Source organism: Ranitomeya variabilis, chromosome 2, assembly GCF_051348905.1.
Source record: "Ranitomeya variabilis isolate aRanVar5 chromosome 2, aRanVar5.hap1, whole genome shotgun sequence".
Taxonomy (NCBI): domain Eukaryota; kingdom Metazoa; phylum Chordata; class Amphibia; order Anura; family Dendrobatidae; genus Ranitomeya; species Ranitomeya variabilis.
The window spans coordinates 790,584,153-790,599,595 of NC_135233.1; the positions used below are offsets into that span (position 1 = coordinate 790,584,153).

A 15,443-nucleotide genomic window follows, 5' to 3' on the forward strand; every position below is an offset into this window, starting at 1 on the left:
AGCACAGCCGCGCCGCGTATAGCACAGCCGCGCCGCGTATAGCACAGCCGCGCCGCGTATAGCACAGCCGCGCCGCGTATAGCACAGCCGCGCCGCGTATAGCACAGCCGCGCCGCGTATAGCACAGCCGCGCCGCGTATAGCACAGCCGCGCCGCGTATAGCACAGCCGCGCCGCGTATAGCACAGCCGCGCCGCGTATAGCACAGCCGCGCCGCGTATAGCACAGCCGCGCCGCGTATAGCACAGCCGCGCCGCGTATAGCACAGCCGCGCCGCGTATAGCACAGCCGCGCCGCGTATAGCACAGCCGCGCCGCGTATAGCACAGCCGCGCCGCGTATAGCACAGCCGCGCCGCGTATAGCACAGCCGCGCCGCGTATAGCACAGCCGCGCCGCGTATAGCACAGCCGCGCCGCGTATAGCACAGCCGCGCCGCGTATAGCACAGCCGCGCCGCGTATAGCACAGCCGCGCCGCGTATAGCACAGCCGCGCCGCGTATAGCACAGCCGCGCCGCGTATAGCACAGCCGCGCCGCGTATAGCACAGCCGCGCCGCGTATAGCACAGCCGCGCCGCGTATAGCACAGCCGCGCCGCGTATAGCACAGCCGCGCCGCGTATAGCACAGCCGCGCCGCGTATAGCACAGCCGCGCCGCGTATAGCACAGCCGCGCCGCGTATACCAAATGTTCACATTTGTACTCATGTTCTTTACATGAACTAATGTTAACCCTCAAAAAAAGTGACATTCCAGGTTGTCAGGTAGCACAATATGAAAAATACCAAGGAAGGTGAACACTAGCAAGCCACTGAATTTCTTGAGGATGCAGATACCGGTGGAAGTGAGACACCGAGTAAGCAGTGGCCACAGGGTGCGGGACATTACCATATCCATTCCTTCGGATGTACTGGGTTGTAATTTGCCCAGCTCTGCTATGAGCTATTGATATAGGCGTGAATCTTCAAAATGTTTGTAGCATTCCTCATCAACACTGCAAAAAGAATATACTGTACTTTATAAATTACATTTTGGTTTTAATAGATGTAGTTTAGTATCTAATAGCATTGAAATATTATTTATAAACTACTTTTTTTAGCCATATATTTCAGGTTCAGCTGTTTCCAGGCCTCCATAGACCTGTTTAGAGAAGCATGCTCTCCTGTGGTCAGAACCTGTCTCCACTCCTGACATGACTGTGTAGTAAATAATTGCATTTCTCATAGTAAAAGATCTCTGGAGCATGTTTTCGTGTTATTTCTACTGTAAGTTTCTAAATAAATTTCAAGGTGTTTTCCGTTTTTGGAAAACCCCTGTTCCCATCTGCAGTTTGTTTAAAAGGCAAACAAACACCACCCTGAGTCTCTGCCACTGCGCCTTGTGTTGGTTCTGTACAGCACTGACGTCATGTCGCCAGCACTGCAGCTAATCCATGAGTGCAGCAGTTTTGCCCAAGTTGACAGCACAAGCTGCTGAGCTCGCTGCTTGACTGCAGCGCTATTGACTTGAACAGTGAGCAGCGGAGGAGTCTCTGCTACAGACCCAAGCAGGGTGAATAAAGTAATGGACAAAACTGGATAATCCCTTAGCGTTTTTACTCTGGGGTGAAGTCTGACATTGTCCAGTCAGACCTGGTAGTCCACTTGTATAAGGACAAAATTCTTGGTGGCTTGGTAACATTCAGATGTCCGAGATTCATAAGTTTATGGGAGGAATAATAGCAACATAATGCAAAGTCCTAATCAAACATTCTGAGAGTTTTGTATTGAGTGCAAGTATTTACTTAGCCGCCATGACAGGTGACAGGTCTTTATTTGCATTAGTATTTATCATCAGAATTCTAAGTGTGCCCTAAGGGAACTTGCTGGTAGAATACTGATTACAAATAATTTCACAGGGAATCTGTCACATCGGATAATGCTATTAATCTGCAGATATAGGGTTAGATAGTTTAATAGCATTTAAAAAAGGTGCATGGTTGCCGTGCTGAAAGTGCAGCTTGTGGGGAAAAGTAAACTTTATTCATCTCGAAATGCACCATGATTTTTCAGTATGGCAGCCTGGCACCTTTCTAATGCTATTAACCCCATATATGCAGGTCAATAGATTTATCTGAATGACATGACTCCTTTTTAGAGAGTATTCTCATATAGCAAAAATCCAGTAGATTTTCAATTGTTAGCTTGTGAAAATCTGCTGCTATGCATAGTACCAGCGATTTTATGTTGTATCATGCACGTGCTGCAAAAAATACCTGCCACATAAAATGAAAGGAGAAGCACTTTATTGCATTGATATCTGCAGTCATTATCACAGTTTTTAAAAAGACAAAGACTCTCTGAACTTTTATCTATTGACTCTTAACAATGGATCAGTGAAAAATGCATGAAACTGTGCACTGAACTAAATAAGAATGACTTCCGTATGCCATGTTTTATATGGATCTCCATAGACTTTAATGACTAAGTCTGATCCACAAAACAGATGAGAATAGGACATGTGAGTCTCACGGATCAGACACATCAGTTTTTAGAATGCATGTGTGTATGGATCAATGAAACTGCATGGGTCTGTATGCGGCAGTGATTGCATAATAACGGCACTTAGGACTTCTGTAAACGTCCATTTAGTGTAAATGTTCCAAGGTTTCCGGACCATATCTAATTACTGAGAGGCCTTCTTGATGATGCTGATTGTTCCTCTGCAGGGGTCTCATCTTGAGGAATCAATGAGCTGCAAGTCATAACTTTTATATAGATCATTTGCTAAGATGGCAATAGATAAAAATAAATCTCGCGTATGTCTGCACCTGACATTCTATACTTTTGACTTTAGTTGCTTAAAGTATATGATCGTTAAAGGGAACCTGTCAGCTGATATACTGCCCAAACCGTGGAAGCATGTATCAGCCACTGGCTGTCGGTTCACATCTATGTATGTATAATAATCTTCTGATTATATAGTAGTGATTTTATAACCACTACAGCAAGTAAGTGACACACCACTGGAATTGGGGTCTCTGACTACATTATACTGCTCTCATATTAGGTGGCAAAATCCTGGTGCCAGCTTCCCTTAAACAGGATGTACAGAAAGAGTTCTACAGTTATGGCCTTATTCTATTTGGAGATGGAAGAATATCTGAAGCCGTTATGATGTTTCCAAACAAAATTTTAAAGTGTTTTTTTTTTCTTCTTTGTTTCCATTTTCCCTAGGTGAAATATTACAGGCACTTAGCACCTGACCATTTACTGCAAGTATGTCAAAGAGTAGGACCACTCCTAGAGAAAGAGATTCCTCAGAGTGTTCCCGGAGTCCTAACACTATTGGGAGCTGGCCGCCAGTCGCTGCTGCGAACAAACAGAAGTACGAGAACACCATACGTCCTTCATTTTCAACGAAATTACGTGTATGATTCTTAAAATAATTTACTGCCTGTTCATCCTTAGGTTGCAAAAATGTGGTGTGGAAAGGTTCAGCTCTTGCAGCTTTACACAATGGAAGGCCCCCAGAGGCGCCAATAAATTATGGAAGCCCACCAAACTTGGGTGAGTGCCGAACGAAAAAACATTCAGTAGAGCATACCATATAGTTACCACTTGTGCGTCTAAACGTGCATCAGCACTGCCCCATTGTATAACATTGGTCAGAGTGCTATCCAATAAAAAATTAGATGACACTCGCCTGATGTATATGGTGGTGTGTGCGATCCGTTAGGTTGAGTTCCCACAATGAGTTTGACACATTTTAACTGCGCAAAAGACTGCATCTCACAGTTCTAGTAAAATGGTTGGGATTTACAGAAATCTCATACAACTCTGGCAAAAATTAAGAGACCACTGCAAAATTTTCAGCTTGTCTGATTTTTCTCTTTATAGGTATATTTTTGAGTAAAATGCAAATTGTTCTTTTATTCTATAAACTACTGACATGTCTCCCATTTTCCAAGCAATAAATTTTGTATTTATTTTCTGAAAATGATAAATGGTTATAACAAAATAATGCATTGCTTGCAGACCTCAAATAATGCAAAGAAAACAAGTTCATAATCATTTAGAAACAACAATACTAATGTTTTAACTCGGGAAGAGTTCAGAAATCAATATTTTGTGGAATAAACTTGATTTTTAATCACAGCTTTCATGCGTCTTGGCATGCTTTCCACCAGTCTTTCACACTGCTTATGGGTGACCTTATGCCACTCCTGGTACAAAAATGTAATAAAGTTCTTCTTTGGTTGATGGCACTTGACTATCCATCTTCCTCTTGATTACATTCCAGAGGATTTCAATGGGGTTCGGGTCTGGAGATTGGGCTGGCCATGGCAGGGATTTGATGTGGCGGTCCTTTATCCACACCTTGATTGACCTAGCTGTGTGGCATGGCGCATTGTCCTACTGGAAAAACCAGTCCTCAGAGTTGGGGAACATTGCCTGAGCAGAAGGAATCAACTGTTTTTCCAGGATATCCTTGTATGCGGCTTGATTCATACGTCCTTCGCAAAGAACAACCTGCCCAAATCCAGCCTTGCTGAAGCATCCCCAGATCATCACTGATCCTGCACCAAATTTAGCAGTGGGTGCAAGACACTGTGGCTTGTACACCTCTCCAGGTCTCCGTGTAACCATTAGACGACCAGGTGTTGGGCAAAGCTGAAAATTAGACTCATTAGAGAATATTACCTTACTCCAGTCCTCTATGGTCCAATCTTTATGGTCTTTGGCAAACTTCAGCCTGGCTCTCCTTTGCTTCTCATTGATGAAAGGCTTTACTCTAGATTTACATGACTTGAGTCCCGCCTCTAGGAGCCTGTTACAAACAGTTCTTGCCATGCACTTCACCCCACCTGCCATTTGCCATTCCTTTTGTAGGTCCCTTGATTTCATCCTGCAGTTGCTGAGTGACATTCGAATAAGATGACGGTCAACCCGGTCAGTGGAGAGTCGTTTTTGCCCTCTGCTGGTCTGTAGCTTTATCAGCAATCAATGATCCAATGATTATTCAAGTTCTAGCAAGCAATATATAATCCGTCCGTTACACTATAATCTCCTATAGTAATAGGTGACAAAGTGAACAGAATAAGCACCATTAGAAACAATTTGTGAGTAACAACCAAAAAGCTTTAATTAATATACACGTACAAAACCCGATGTGAGAGACACAAATGACTAAAAACTCCATTAAACACCTTTAACCAGAGATATGTATTATAGTACTATATTCTAGGGATGATAAACATCTCAACATGTTAAAAATAATATATGTAACTTCATGCCATATTAAAGTGCATGTGCAAATTAAGAGGGAGGGTATATCTCTATAATCATCATAGACCACTGTGAAACCCGATAGGCCAGTGTTAGTCCTGAATTCAAGAGCAATAAACCCTGTAAAAATCAATGGATGCTAATGGTGCCTAAAAGATGGCAAGCATGAAGTCTTTGGATAGTAATTACAAATAGTGTGGAGTTAATGCCGTGTCCCTCCCCCCATATGCACGTTGCGTCCACACTACTTTAGGGGGCGTTTACATGCACTTTACACAAATCACACGTGTTATAGGTCTCTGAAAAATACAGCAAAATAGCGCAGCCAGCAAATGGCTGCATTTTATGTGCAACGTTTTTACGGCCAAGAGTAAAGATTTTGGATACAGAATAAAACTCTGCAAAACTTCATCATTATGGATATTTAAAATATACTGATTGCTTGTATACATGTCATCAAAAAGCATCACATGCATAAGTGTATTGGGATGAGTCTCCAGTACATCATTGCTAGGGATGAGCGAATAGCTTTGGATAACGCCTTATCCGAATAGCTATAGGGCTTACCGAATAGCTGCAGAGGAAACCCGGATACCTGGAGGGCTCCGGATAATCAGCTGCTTGGCTCCGCAGCTGCATGTGTCCCGGCTGTGTGACTCTCACAACATATGCATGAAGAGACCAACAAACAGGCTATTTATGCTTGTGTTGTGACTGTCACACAGCCGGGACACATGCAGCTGCGGAGCTGAACAGCTGACTATCGGGAGCGCTCCAGGTATCCGATGTAGCAATTCGGTAAGCGCTATAGCTATTCGGATAAAGAGTTATCCGAAGCTGTTTGCTCATCCCTAATCAATGCCTTTCCTTCTGTTTTGTATGTTTGTTTATTTTTTTCCAACCAATTTATTCTATTAACGTCTTTTTTTTAACCCCTTAACGACCGCCGATACGCCTTTTAACGGCGGCAGTTAAGGGTACTTAAACCACTGCGCCTTTAATTAAGGGAAAAAGTGAATAGTGCCGCCCAGAGTTGGATTTTCTCTGGGGTCTCGGTTACTGGGGATAGCCGAAACCCCAGAGAACATAATTCGGGTTTTTTTTTACCGACCCCCGAGTTGCGATCGCCGGTAATTAACCGTTTACCGGCGGTCACAAAAAAAAAAAACCCAAACGTGATTTCCTATTTAATTTCTCTGTCCTCCGATGTGATCGCACATCAGAGGACAGAGAAATGGGGTCCCCGATAGCCCCCCGATACTCACCTGTCTCCCCCGGTGCTCCTCGTGGCTCCCGATGGGCGCCGCCATCTTGTTCCGACCAAAAAATGGCGGGCGCAGTGCGCCCGCCGGCCGGCACCCAGAAAATCTTTGGGGTCTCGGCTGCCTGGGGTAGCAGAGACCCCAAAGAACATGACCGGGGTTGGTTTTTACTCACCCCTGTTTTGCGATCGACGGTAATTACCTGTTTATCGGCGACTGCAAAAAAAACAAACAAAAGCGACGTGTAATTCTCTGTCCTCTGATGTGATCGCACATCAGAGGACAGAGAAATAGGGGGATTCGGGGACCCTGTTATACTTACCGGTGTCCCTGGGTCCTCCTGTGTCCTCTCCTGGCCGCCGGCTTCTTCCTCCTGTAAGAAAATGGCGGGCGCATGCGCAGTGCGCCCGCCATGATCTGCCGGCCGGCAGCTAGAGGAGTTGGGGCTAAAATTAGGGTTAGGGTTTGGGCTAAATTTAGGGTTGGGGTTGGGGCTAAATTTAGGGTTGGGGTTGGGGCTAAATTTAGTGTTAGGGTTGGGGCTAAAGTTAGGGCTAGGGTTAGGGTTGGGGCTAAAGTTAGGGTTAAGGTTGGGGCTAAATTTAGGGCTAGGGTTGCGGCTAAAGTTAGGGTTAGAGTTGGGATTAGGGTTTGGATTAGGGTTGGCATTAGGGTTAGGTTTGGGATTAGGGTTAAGATTAGGGTTGGGGTTAGGGGTGTATTGGGATTAGGGTTAGGTTTGAGGTTAGGGTTGAGATTAGGATTAGGGGTGTGTTGGATTTTGTGTTCTGATTAGGGTTATGGTTGTTTTGGGGTTAGGGTTGTGATTATCGTTAGGGTTGTGATTAAGATTATGGATCGGGTTGGGATTAGGGTTAGGAGTGTGTTGGGGTTGGAGTTAGAATTGGGGGGTTTCCACTGTTTAGATACATCGGGGGGTCTCTAAACGCCACAGCCAATTTTGCGCTCAAAAAGTCAAATGGTGCTCCCTCCCTTCTGAGCTCTGCCGTGCGCCCAAACAGTGGTTTACCCCCACATATGGGGCATCAGCATACTCGGGATAAATTGGACAACAACTTTTGGGGTCCAATTTCTCCTGTTACCCTTGTGAAAATAAAAACTTGGGGGCTAAAAAATCTTTTTTGTGGAAAAAAAATATTTTTTATTTTCACGACTCTGCATTATAAACTTCTGTGAAGCACTTGGGCATTCAAAGTTCTCACCACACATCTAGATAAGTTCCTTGGGGGGGGGGGGTCTAGTTTCAAAAATGGGGTCACTTGTGGGGGTTTTCTACTGTTTAGGTACATCAGGGGCTCTGCAAACGCAACATAACGCCCGCAGACCATTCTTTCAAAGTCTGCATTCCAAAACGGCGATCCTTCCCTTCCGAGCTCTGCCATGCGCCCAAACAGTGGTTTACCCCCACATATGGGGTATCAGCCTACTCAGCATAAATTGCACAATACATTTTGGGGTCCTATTTCTCCTGTTACCCTTGTGAAAGTAAAAATTTGGGGGTGAAAAGATCATTTTTGTGGAAAAAATGATTTTTTTTATTTTCATGCCTCCACATTATAAACTTCTGTGAAGCAGTTGGGGGTTCATAGTGCTCACCACACATCTAGATAAGCTCTTTGGGGGGTCTAGTTTCCAAAATGGTGTCACTTGTGGGGGGTTTCTACTGTTTAGGTACATCAGGAGCTCTGCAAATGCAACATGACGCCCGCAGACCATCCCATCAAAGTCTGCATTCCAAGCGGCGCTCCTTCCCTTCCGAGCCCCGATGGGTGCCCAAACAGTGCCCCCCCACATTTGGGGTATCGGCGTACTCAGGACAAACTGGTCAACAGATTTTGGGGTCCAATGTCTCCTGTTACCCTTGAGAAAATAAAAAATTGCAGGCAAAAAAAATCATTTTTGAGGGGAAAAAAAGGATTTTTTATTTTCACGGCTCTACGTTTTAAATTTCCGTGAAGTGCCTGGGGGTTTAAAGTGCTCACCACACATCTAGATAAGTTCCTTAAGGGGTCTAGTTTCCAAAATGGTGTTACTTGTGGGGGGTTTCCACTATTTAGGCACATCAGGGGCTCTCCAAACGCGACATGGCGTCCAATCTCAATTCCAGCCAATTCTGCATTGAAAAAGTCAAAAGGCGCTCCTTCTCTTCCAAGCTCTGCGGTGCGCCCAAACAGTGGTTTACCCCCACATATGGGATATCGGCGTATTCAGGAGAAATTGCACAACAAAATTTATGGTTAAATTTCTGTTTTTACACTTGTGAAAATAAAAAATAATGGTTCTGAAGTAAAATGTTTGCAAAAAAAAGTTAAATGTTCATTTTTTCCTTCCACATTGTTTCAGTTCCTTTGAAGCATGTAAAGGGTTAATAAACTTCTTGAATGTGGTTTTGAGCAGCTTGAGGGGTGCAGTTTTTAGAATGGTGTCACACTTGGGTATTTTCTATCATATAGACCCCTCAAAATGACTTCAAATGTGATGTGGTCCCTTAAAAAAATGGTGTTGTAAAAATGAGAAATTGCTGGTCAACTTTTAACCCTTATAACTCCCTAACAAAAAAAAAATTGTTTCCAAAATTGTGCTGATGTAAAGTAGACATGTGGGAAATGTTATTTATTAACTATTTTTTGTGACACATCTCTCTGATTTAAGGGCACAAAAATACAAAGTTTGAAAATTGCAAAATTTTAAACATTTTCGCCATATTTCCGTTTTTTTCATAAATAATTGCAAGTAATATCGAAGAAATGTTACCACTAACATGAAGTACAATATGTCATGAAAAAACAGTCTCAGAATCAGCAGGATCTGTTAAAGCGTTCCAGAGTTATAACCTCATAAAGTGACAGTGGTCAGAATTGTAAAAATTGGCTCGGTCATTAAGTACCAAATGGGCTCTGTCACTAAGGGGTTAAATCCATTATAAATTTTATATATATATATATATATATATATATATATATATATATATATATATATATATATATATATATATATATATATATATATATATATATATATATATGCCTTGCTTTGCTTTTTCTTCTGTTTTCCACTTTGTGAGCGGAGTTTAGCGACTTCTGATATTTTCACAAGATTAATCAATTGCTTGCGACCTTGTAAAAAGCTTCAAAATTTGATGCAATTTATCTCCAGTTCCACCTGGTGTATTTTCAGGAACGCCAACATTTTGGTGAAATTTATGCAACTTTTAACACCAAGTTGCAATTACAATTAAAGATTAAATAATTTTTTTTTTTTTTATGAATTTAGTGCCAAAACCAGCAACTAATACCAAAAGATAAAAGGAAAGTGATTTAATCCCCCTGCAATTGATGAATGGGGGCCATAGTACCTGGAAAATTATGCATGCATGTCATTATTGTGACCTGGTCACTTGTCACTTATGTATATACTGTCTGTATATGTAGCAGTATATCTGTTTATGGTCTCTTTGTGCCTTGTAGAAATTGTAAATTAAGTTTTGCATCTTTGTCTTCATATTAACAACTATGTTAATGAGGGTATTTATCTTACAGCAAGTACACTTTTTGCAAGAAAACTGAATGGAAAGTACAAGTTTCAGTCATTAGTGCCGACTGCTGTCTATCAGCACATGAAGATGCACAAGCGGATCTTAGGTCATCTCTCCTCTGTTTACTGTGTAACGTTTGATCGGACGGGTAGAAGGATATTTACAGTAAGTTGATTCTATTTTTTTTTTTTTTTTTGAGTGGAGGTTGCACAACTGAGATGTTTCCGAAAATGTTAACCTGCTTTGCATAAGGCATCACTAAAAAAACAAAAACAAAAAAAAAGCGCGCCACTTCTGATTTTGTTTGCTATCCAATGTTACAGGGCTCTGATGACTGCCTTGTGAAAATATGGGCAACAGATGATGGCCGTCTTCTTGCCACGCTAAGAGGGCATGCTGCAGAAATATCTGACATGGCTGTGAACTATGAAAACACCATGATTGCTGCTGGGAGCTGTGACAAAATGATCAGAATATGGTGCTTAAGGACATGTGCACCACTGGCCATTCTACAGGGACACAGCGCATCCATCACATCACTGCAGGTAATATATATTTTTAGGGTAAATCATCGCATCAACTTACAGAAGGATTGAAATGTTAGGTCTGCGTGAAGGCAGAGGAAGAAGCTGAACTTGTAGAAGTCAAAGGTTTATCTGGGAGACCTCAGGTCCAATGGTGAGCTGCAGCTTGTGTTTAGGTTTTTGTTTTTCAGTTTTGTGTTCTTTTTTTTAATTTGCAGTTCTCCCCCTTGTGCAGTGGGTCTAAGAGATACCTCTCTTCAACTGGAGCAGATGGGACAATTTGCTTCTGGCTTTGGGATGCAGGGACCCTGAAGTTTAAGTAAGTATTATGTGTTACTTTCTTGGTTGTCAGTTTATTTTCTTAAGTGGCCTTGATTAAGCTTAACCCATGCCTCTGCAGCCATTTCTCCTACGCCTCATTGGGGGACACAGGACCATGGGTGTTATGCTGCTGCCACTAGGAGGTCACTAAGTGAATATAGAAAGATTAACTCCTTCTCTGCAGTATACACCCTCCTGCTGGCTCTAATTGAACCAGTTCTTGCTTAGTGTCCTGCAGCCATTTTTCACAGGAAAATAATTCCTAGTGGAAATAAAGTGGTGTTTAAATAAAAAGTGATTCTGCCATTTATATTTTATGTTTTGCCTTTATGGCTTTCATTGTATGGTAAAAATGACCTGAAAATTTGATTATTGAGGTTAGTATGATTGTTCTAATGCCAAAATTACACAGAATTAAAAAAAAAAAAAAAAAAAGTTTTAACCCCTTCCGCCGTACATATACTGCTTTGCGGGAGCTGCGTTCCCGCAAACGGCAGTATTTGTATGGCGCTGCAATCGCGCTATCTCACACTGAGCTGTGTTAGCTCTGACAGCTGACACCCTGCAGCAATGCCCACAATCGGTGCTGTCACCGGTTTTGGGCATTTAACCCCTCTGATGCTGTCAGTAGTGACAGCGACATAGATGAGCATCACACAGGGAATAGGCTCCCTGAGCGCTTCCATCAGAACAACGCAATGCGATCACGTTGTTCTGATGGTCTCCAAAAAATAATTAAAAAGTGTAAATATATATATATATATATATATATATATATATATATATATATATATATATATATATATATATATATATATATATATATATATATATATATATATATATAATTTAAATCCAAACTAAAAAAACAAATATTTTTCCTATAAATACATTTATGTAAATAAAAAATAAACCATAAAAGTACACATTTAGTATCGCCCGTCCGTAAAGCGCTCTATAAAACTGTCCCACTAGTTAACCCCTTCAGTGGACACCGTAAAATAAATAAAAAAACAAGGCAAAAAGCAATGCTTTATAGCGCCAAACAGAAAGTGCAATAAAACGTGATCAAAAAGATGAATGTAAATAAAAATGGTACCTCTGAAAACATCATCTTGTCCCACAAAAATCAAGCTGCCATACAGCTCCATCAGCAGAAAAATAAGTTATAGCTCTCAGAATAAAGCGATGCAAAAATGATTTTTTTTCTATAAAATTGTTTTTGTGTAGAAGCGCCAGAACGTAAAAAGCCCGATTATAAATTGGGTATCGCTGTAATTGTACTGACCAGAAGAATAAAGCTGATTTACCAATTTTACCACAGGCAGAGTGGTATGAAAAAAAACAAAACAAAAAGCATTTCCTGAATTGATGGCTTTTGTGTTCATTCTATCTACCAAAAATCAGAATAGAATGCTATAAAAAAAAAAGTCATGTTACCGAATATGGTACCAATAAAAACGTCATCTCGTCCCACAAAAAAAAAAGCCATCACATGACTGTCTGCTGAAATATGGAAAAATTATAGCTGTCTTAATATTTTGATGCAAAAACTAGTTTTCGCAATAAACAGCGCCTTTTAGTGTGACAGCAGCCAAACATAAAAATCCGATATAAATCTGGTATCACTGTAATCGCAGTGACCCGAAGAATAAAGTCACCTAGTTTTTTTCATTCTGCCTCCCAAAGATCGCAGTAAGGCTCAGCGCTAGTGATGAGCGAATAGCATTGTTGCTCGGTGATATCCAAGTATTTATTAGTGCTCGGAGATTTAGTTTTCGGCAACTCAGCTGCATGTTTTACGGCTGCTAAACATGCTGAATACATGTGGGGGGTTGCCTGTTAGGGATGTTAGGGAATTCCCACATGTTTTCAGGCTGTCTAGCAGCCGTAAATCATGCAGCTGAGGCGACAAAACTAAATCTTTGAGCACTAACAAATACTCGAAGATCACCCGAGCATGCTCGGGGAGACCCGAGCAATAATGCTATTTGCTCATCGCTACTCGACGCACATTTATCCTGCGCTCTATGCTGAGTGCTTTCAATGGGGTTTCCGTGTAAATCTCTGAAATACGTGATTCAGAGAAGATTCCCTATAATAAGACCGATGGAGGGCGCTGTGGACGCCGTCTGACCTGTGATCCGGCGGTGTCCGTCTTTTTAGGATTGCATAAAAGTGCCATCTGCCCCAGTTTTGTGCACTTTTGAAAATTACACCCCTGAACAGGGGCCAGACGGAGTCCACAGAAACTTTGCTGACTCATTTTAGGAAATTGATCCCATTGGGGCTTTCATCTGTCACGTCACTCGGAGATTTAGATGGAAACCCCGATGTAAGTGCTCAGCGTAGAGCACCGGATAAATGTGATCCTCAATGTTAGGTAAAATGTTCCCAATAAAAGCTTCAACTAAATCCACAGAAACACAAGCCCTCAATCAGGTCTGCCATCTGTTAAAGGGAACATGTCACCCCCAAAATCGAAGGTGAGCTAAGCCCACCAGCATCAGGGGCTTATCTACAGCATTCTGTAATGCTATAGATAAGCCCCCGATGTATCCTGAAAGATGAAAAAAAGAGGTTATATTATACTCACCCAGGGGCGGTCCGGTCTGGTCCGACAGGTGTCGCGGTCCGAGGCCTCTCATCTTCTTACAGTGACGTCCTCTTCTTGTATTCACTCTGCGGCGCAGGCGTACTGTCTGCCCTGTTGAGGGCAGAGCAAAGTACTGCAGTGTGCAGGCGCCGGGAAAGGTCAGAGAGGCCCAGCGCCTGCGCACTGCAGTACTTTGCTCTGCCCTCAACAGGGCAGACAGTACGCCTGCGCCGGAGCCGCAGCGTGAATACAAGAAGAGGACGTCATCGTAAGAAGATGGGAGGCAACGGACCGCGACGCCCATTGTACTGGTCTCCGTTCACCTTCGATTTTGGGGGTGACAGGTTCCCTTTAACGGCATTACAGGAAGCCTTCACGCTACTGGTAGCACAAAGCCTCTGGAAAAGCTAAATGGCTTCTCGCCCCCCCCCCCCAAAAAAAAAAAAAAAAAAAAGCTATTTCTCTACTCCCAAATGCCCCCCCCCCCCCCCCCCCCCCCCCACTCCCTTCTGAGCTCCAGTGTGCCTAAACCACATTTAGCGCCCACATGTTTGGCATTTCTGTAGTGATGAGAGCCCGCCTTATTTACAGGTGTGTCTCCAGAAGCATGAGCTGGACATAATGTACTGACGACTGCAACGTATTGGTCACTACAATGCCAGTTTGCATTTTTCACACGGCATCATCCACTGCTACTTGTTTCTGGAAACAATTAGATTTTTTTTCTTTTTTCATTTTCTTGGCTCTGTGTTAAACTTCTGTGAAGCACCTGTTGGTTCAAGGTGCTCAATGCACATCTAGATAAGTTTCTTAAGGGGTCTAGTTTCCAAAATCTGTTCACTTGTGGGGATTTTCCACTGTTTAGTCACATCAGGGGCTCTCAAAACCTGACTTGATGTCCTCTCATTATGCCAGCAAATTTTACATTCAGAAAATGAAACTGTGCTCCTTCCCTTTCAAGCCCTGCCGTGTGCCCAAACGGCGGTTTTCCTCCACATATGGGGTATCTGCATGCTCCGCAGAAATTGCACAACATATTCTATGGTCCATTTTCTCCTGTTACCCATATGAAAGTAAAAAAAAAAATTGCGTCTAAAGGAAAATTATTTTAATAGAAAAGTAAATGTTTGTTTTCCTTCCACATTCCATTAATTCCTGTGAAGCAATTGAAGGGTTAATAAACTTCTTGAATGTGGTTTTGAGCACTTTGAGGGGTGCAGATTTTAGAATAGTTTTACTTTTGGGTATTGTCTGTCATATAGGCCCCTCAAAGTCACTTCAAATGTGAGGTGTGCCTAAAAATAAATAAATAAAATATGGTTTTGCAAATTTGGTTGTAAAAATGAGAATTCGCTGGTCAACTTTTAACCCTTATAACTTCCTAACAAAAACAAATTATGTTTCCAAAATTGTGCTGATGTAAAGTAGACGTGTGGGAAATGTTATTTATTAACTACTTTGTGCGATATGACTCTCTGATTTAAGGGCATAAAAATAAAAAGATTTAGCCCCTTCAAGTCGCGGCCCTTTTTCGTTTTTGCGTTTTCGTTTTTCACTTCCCTCCTTCCCAGAGCCATAGCTTTTTTATTTCTCCGTCAATATGGTCATGTGAGGGCTTATTTTTTGCGGGACGAGTTGTAATTTTGAATGACACCATTGGTTTTACCATGTCTTTTACTAGAAAACGGGGAAAAAATTCCAAGTGCGGTGAAATTGCAAAAAAAGTGCAATCCCACACATGTTTTTTGTTTGGCTTTTTTGCTAGGTTCACTAAATGCTATAACTAACCTGCTATTGTGATTCTCTAGGTCATTACGAGTTCATAGACACCTGACATGTCTAGGTTATTTTTTATCCAAGTGGTGAAAATAAATTCAAAACTTTGCTTTAAAAAAAAAGTGCCATTTTCCGATACCCGAA

At 42.1% G+C, this 15,443-nt stretch overlaps 1 protein-coding gene across 2 annotated transcripts in view; it reads left to right on the forward strand.

Moving 5' to 3' along the window:
- PHIP (PHIP subunit of CUL4-Ring ligase complex) overlaps window positions 1-15,443 on the forward strand; it is a 225,043-nt gene that overhangs the window by 77,298 nt on the left and 132,302 nt on the right. For both annotated transcript variants that reach the window (XM_077289845.1, XM_077289846.1), the window contains exons 5-9: window positions 3,213-3,363; window positions 3,447-3,545; window positions 10,087-10,247; window positions 10,406-10,627; window positions 10,825-10,925. In XM_077289845.1, the coding sequence (XP_077145960.1) occupies window positions 3,213-3,363; window positions 3,447-3,545; window positions 10,087-10,247; window positions 10,406-10,627; window positions 10,825-10,925 (734 nt within the window). The remainder of the gene's footprint in view (window positions 1-3,212; window positions 3,364-3,446; window positions 3,546-10,086; window positions 10,248-10,405; window positions 10,628-10,824; window positions 10,926-15,443) is intronic.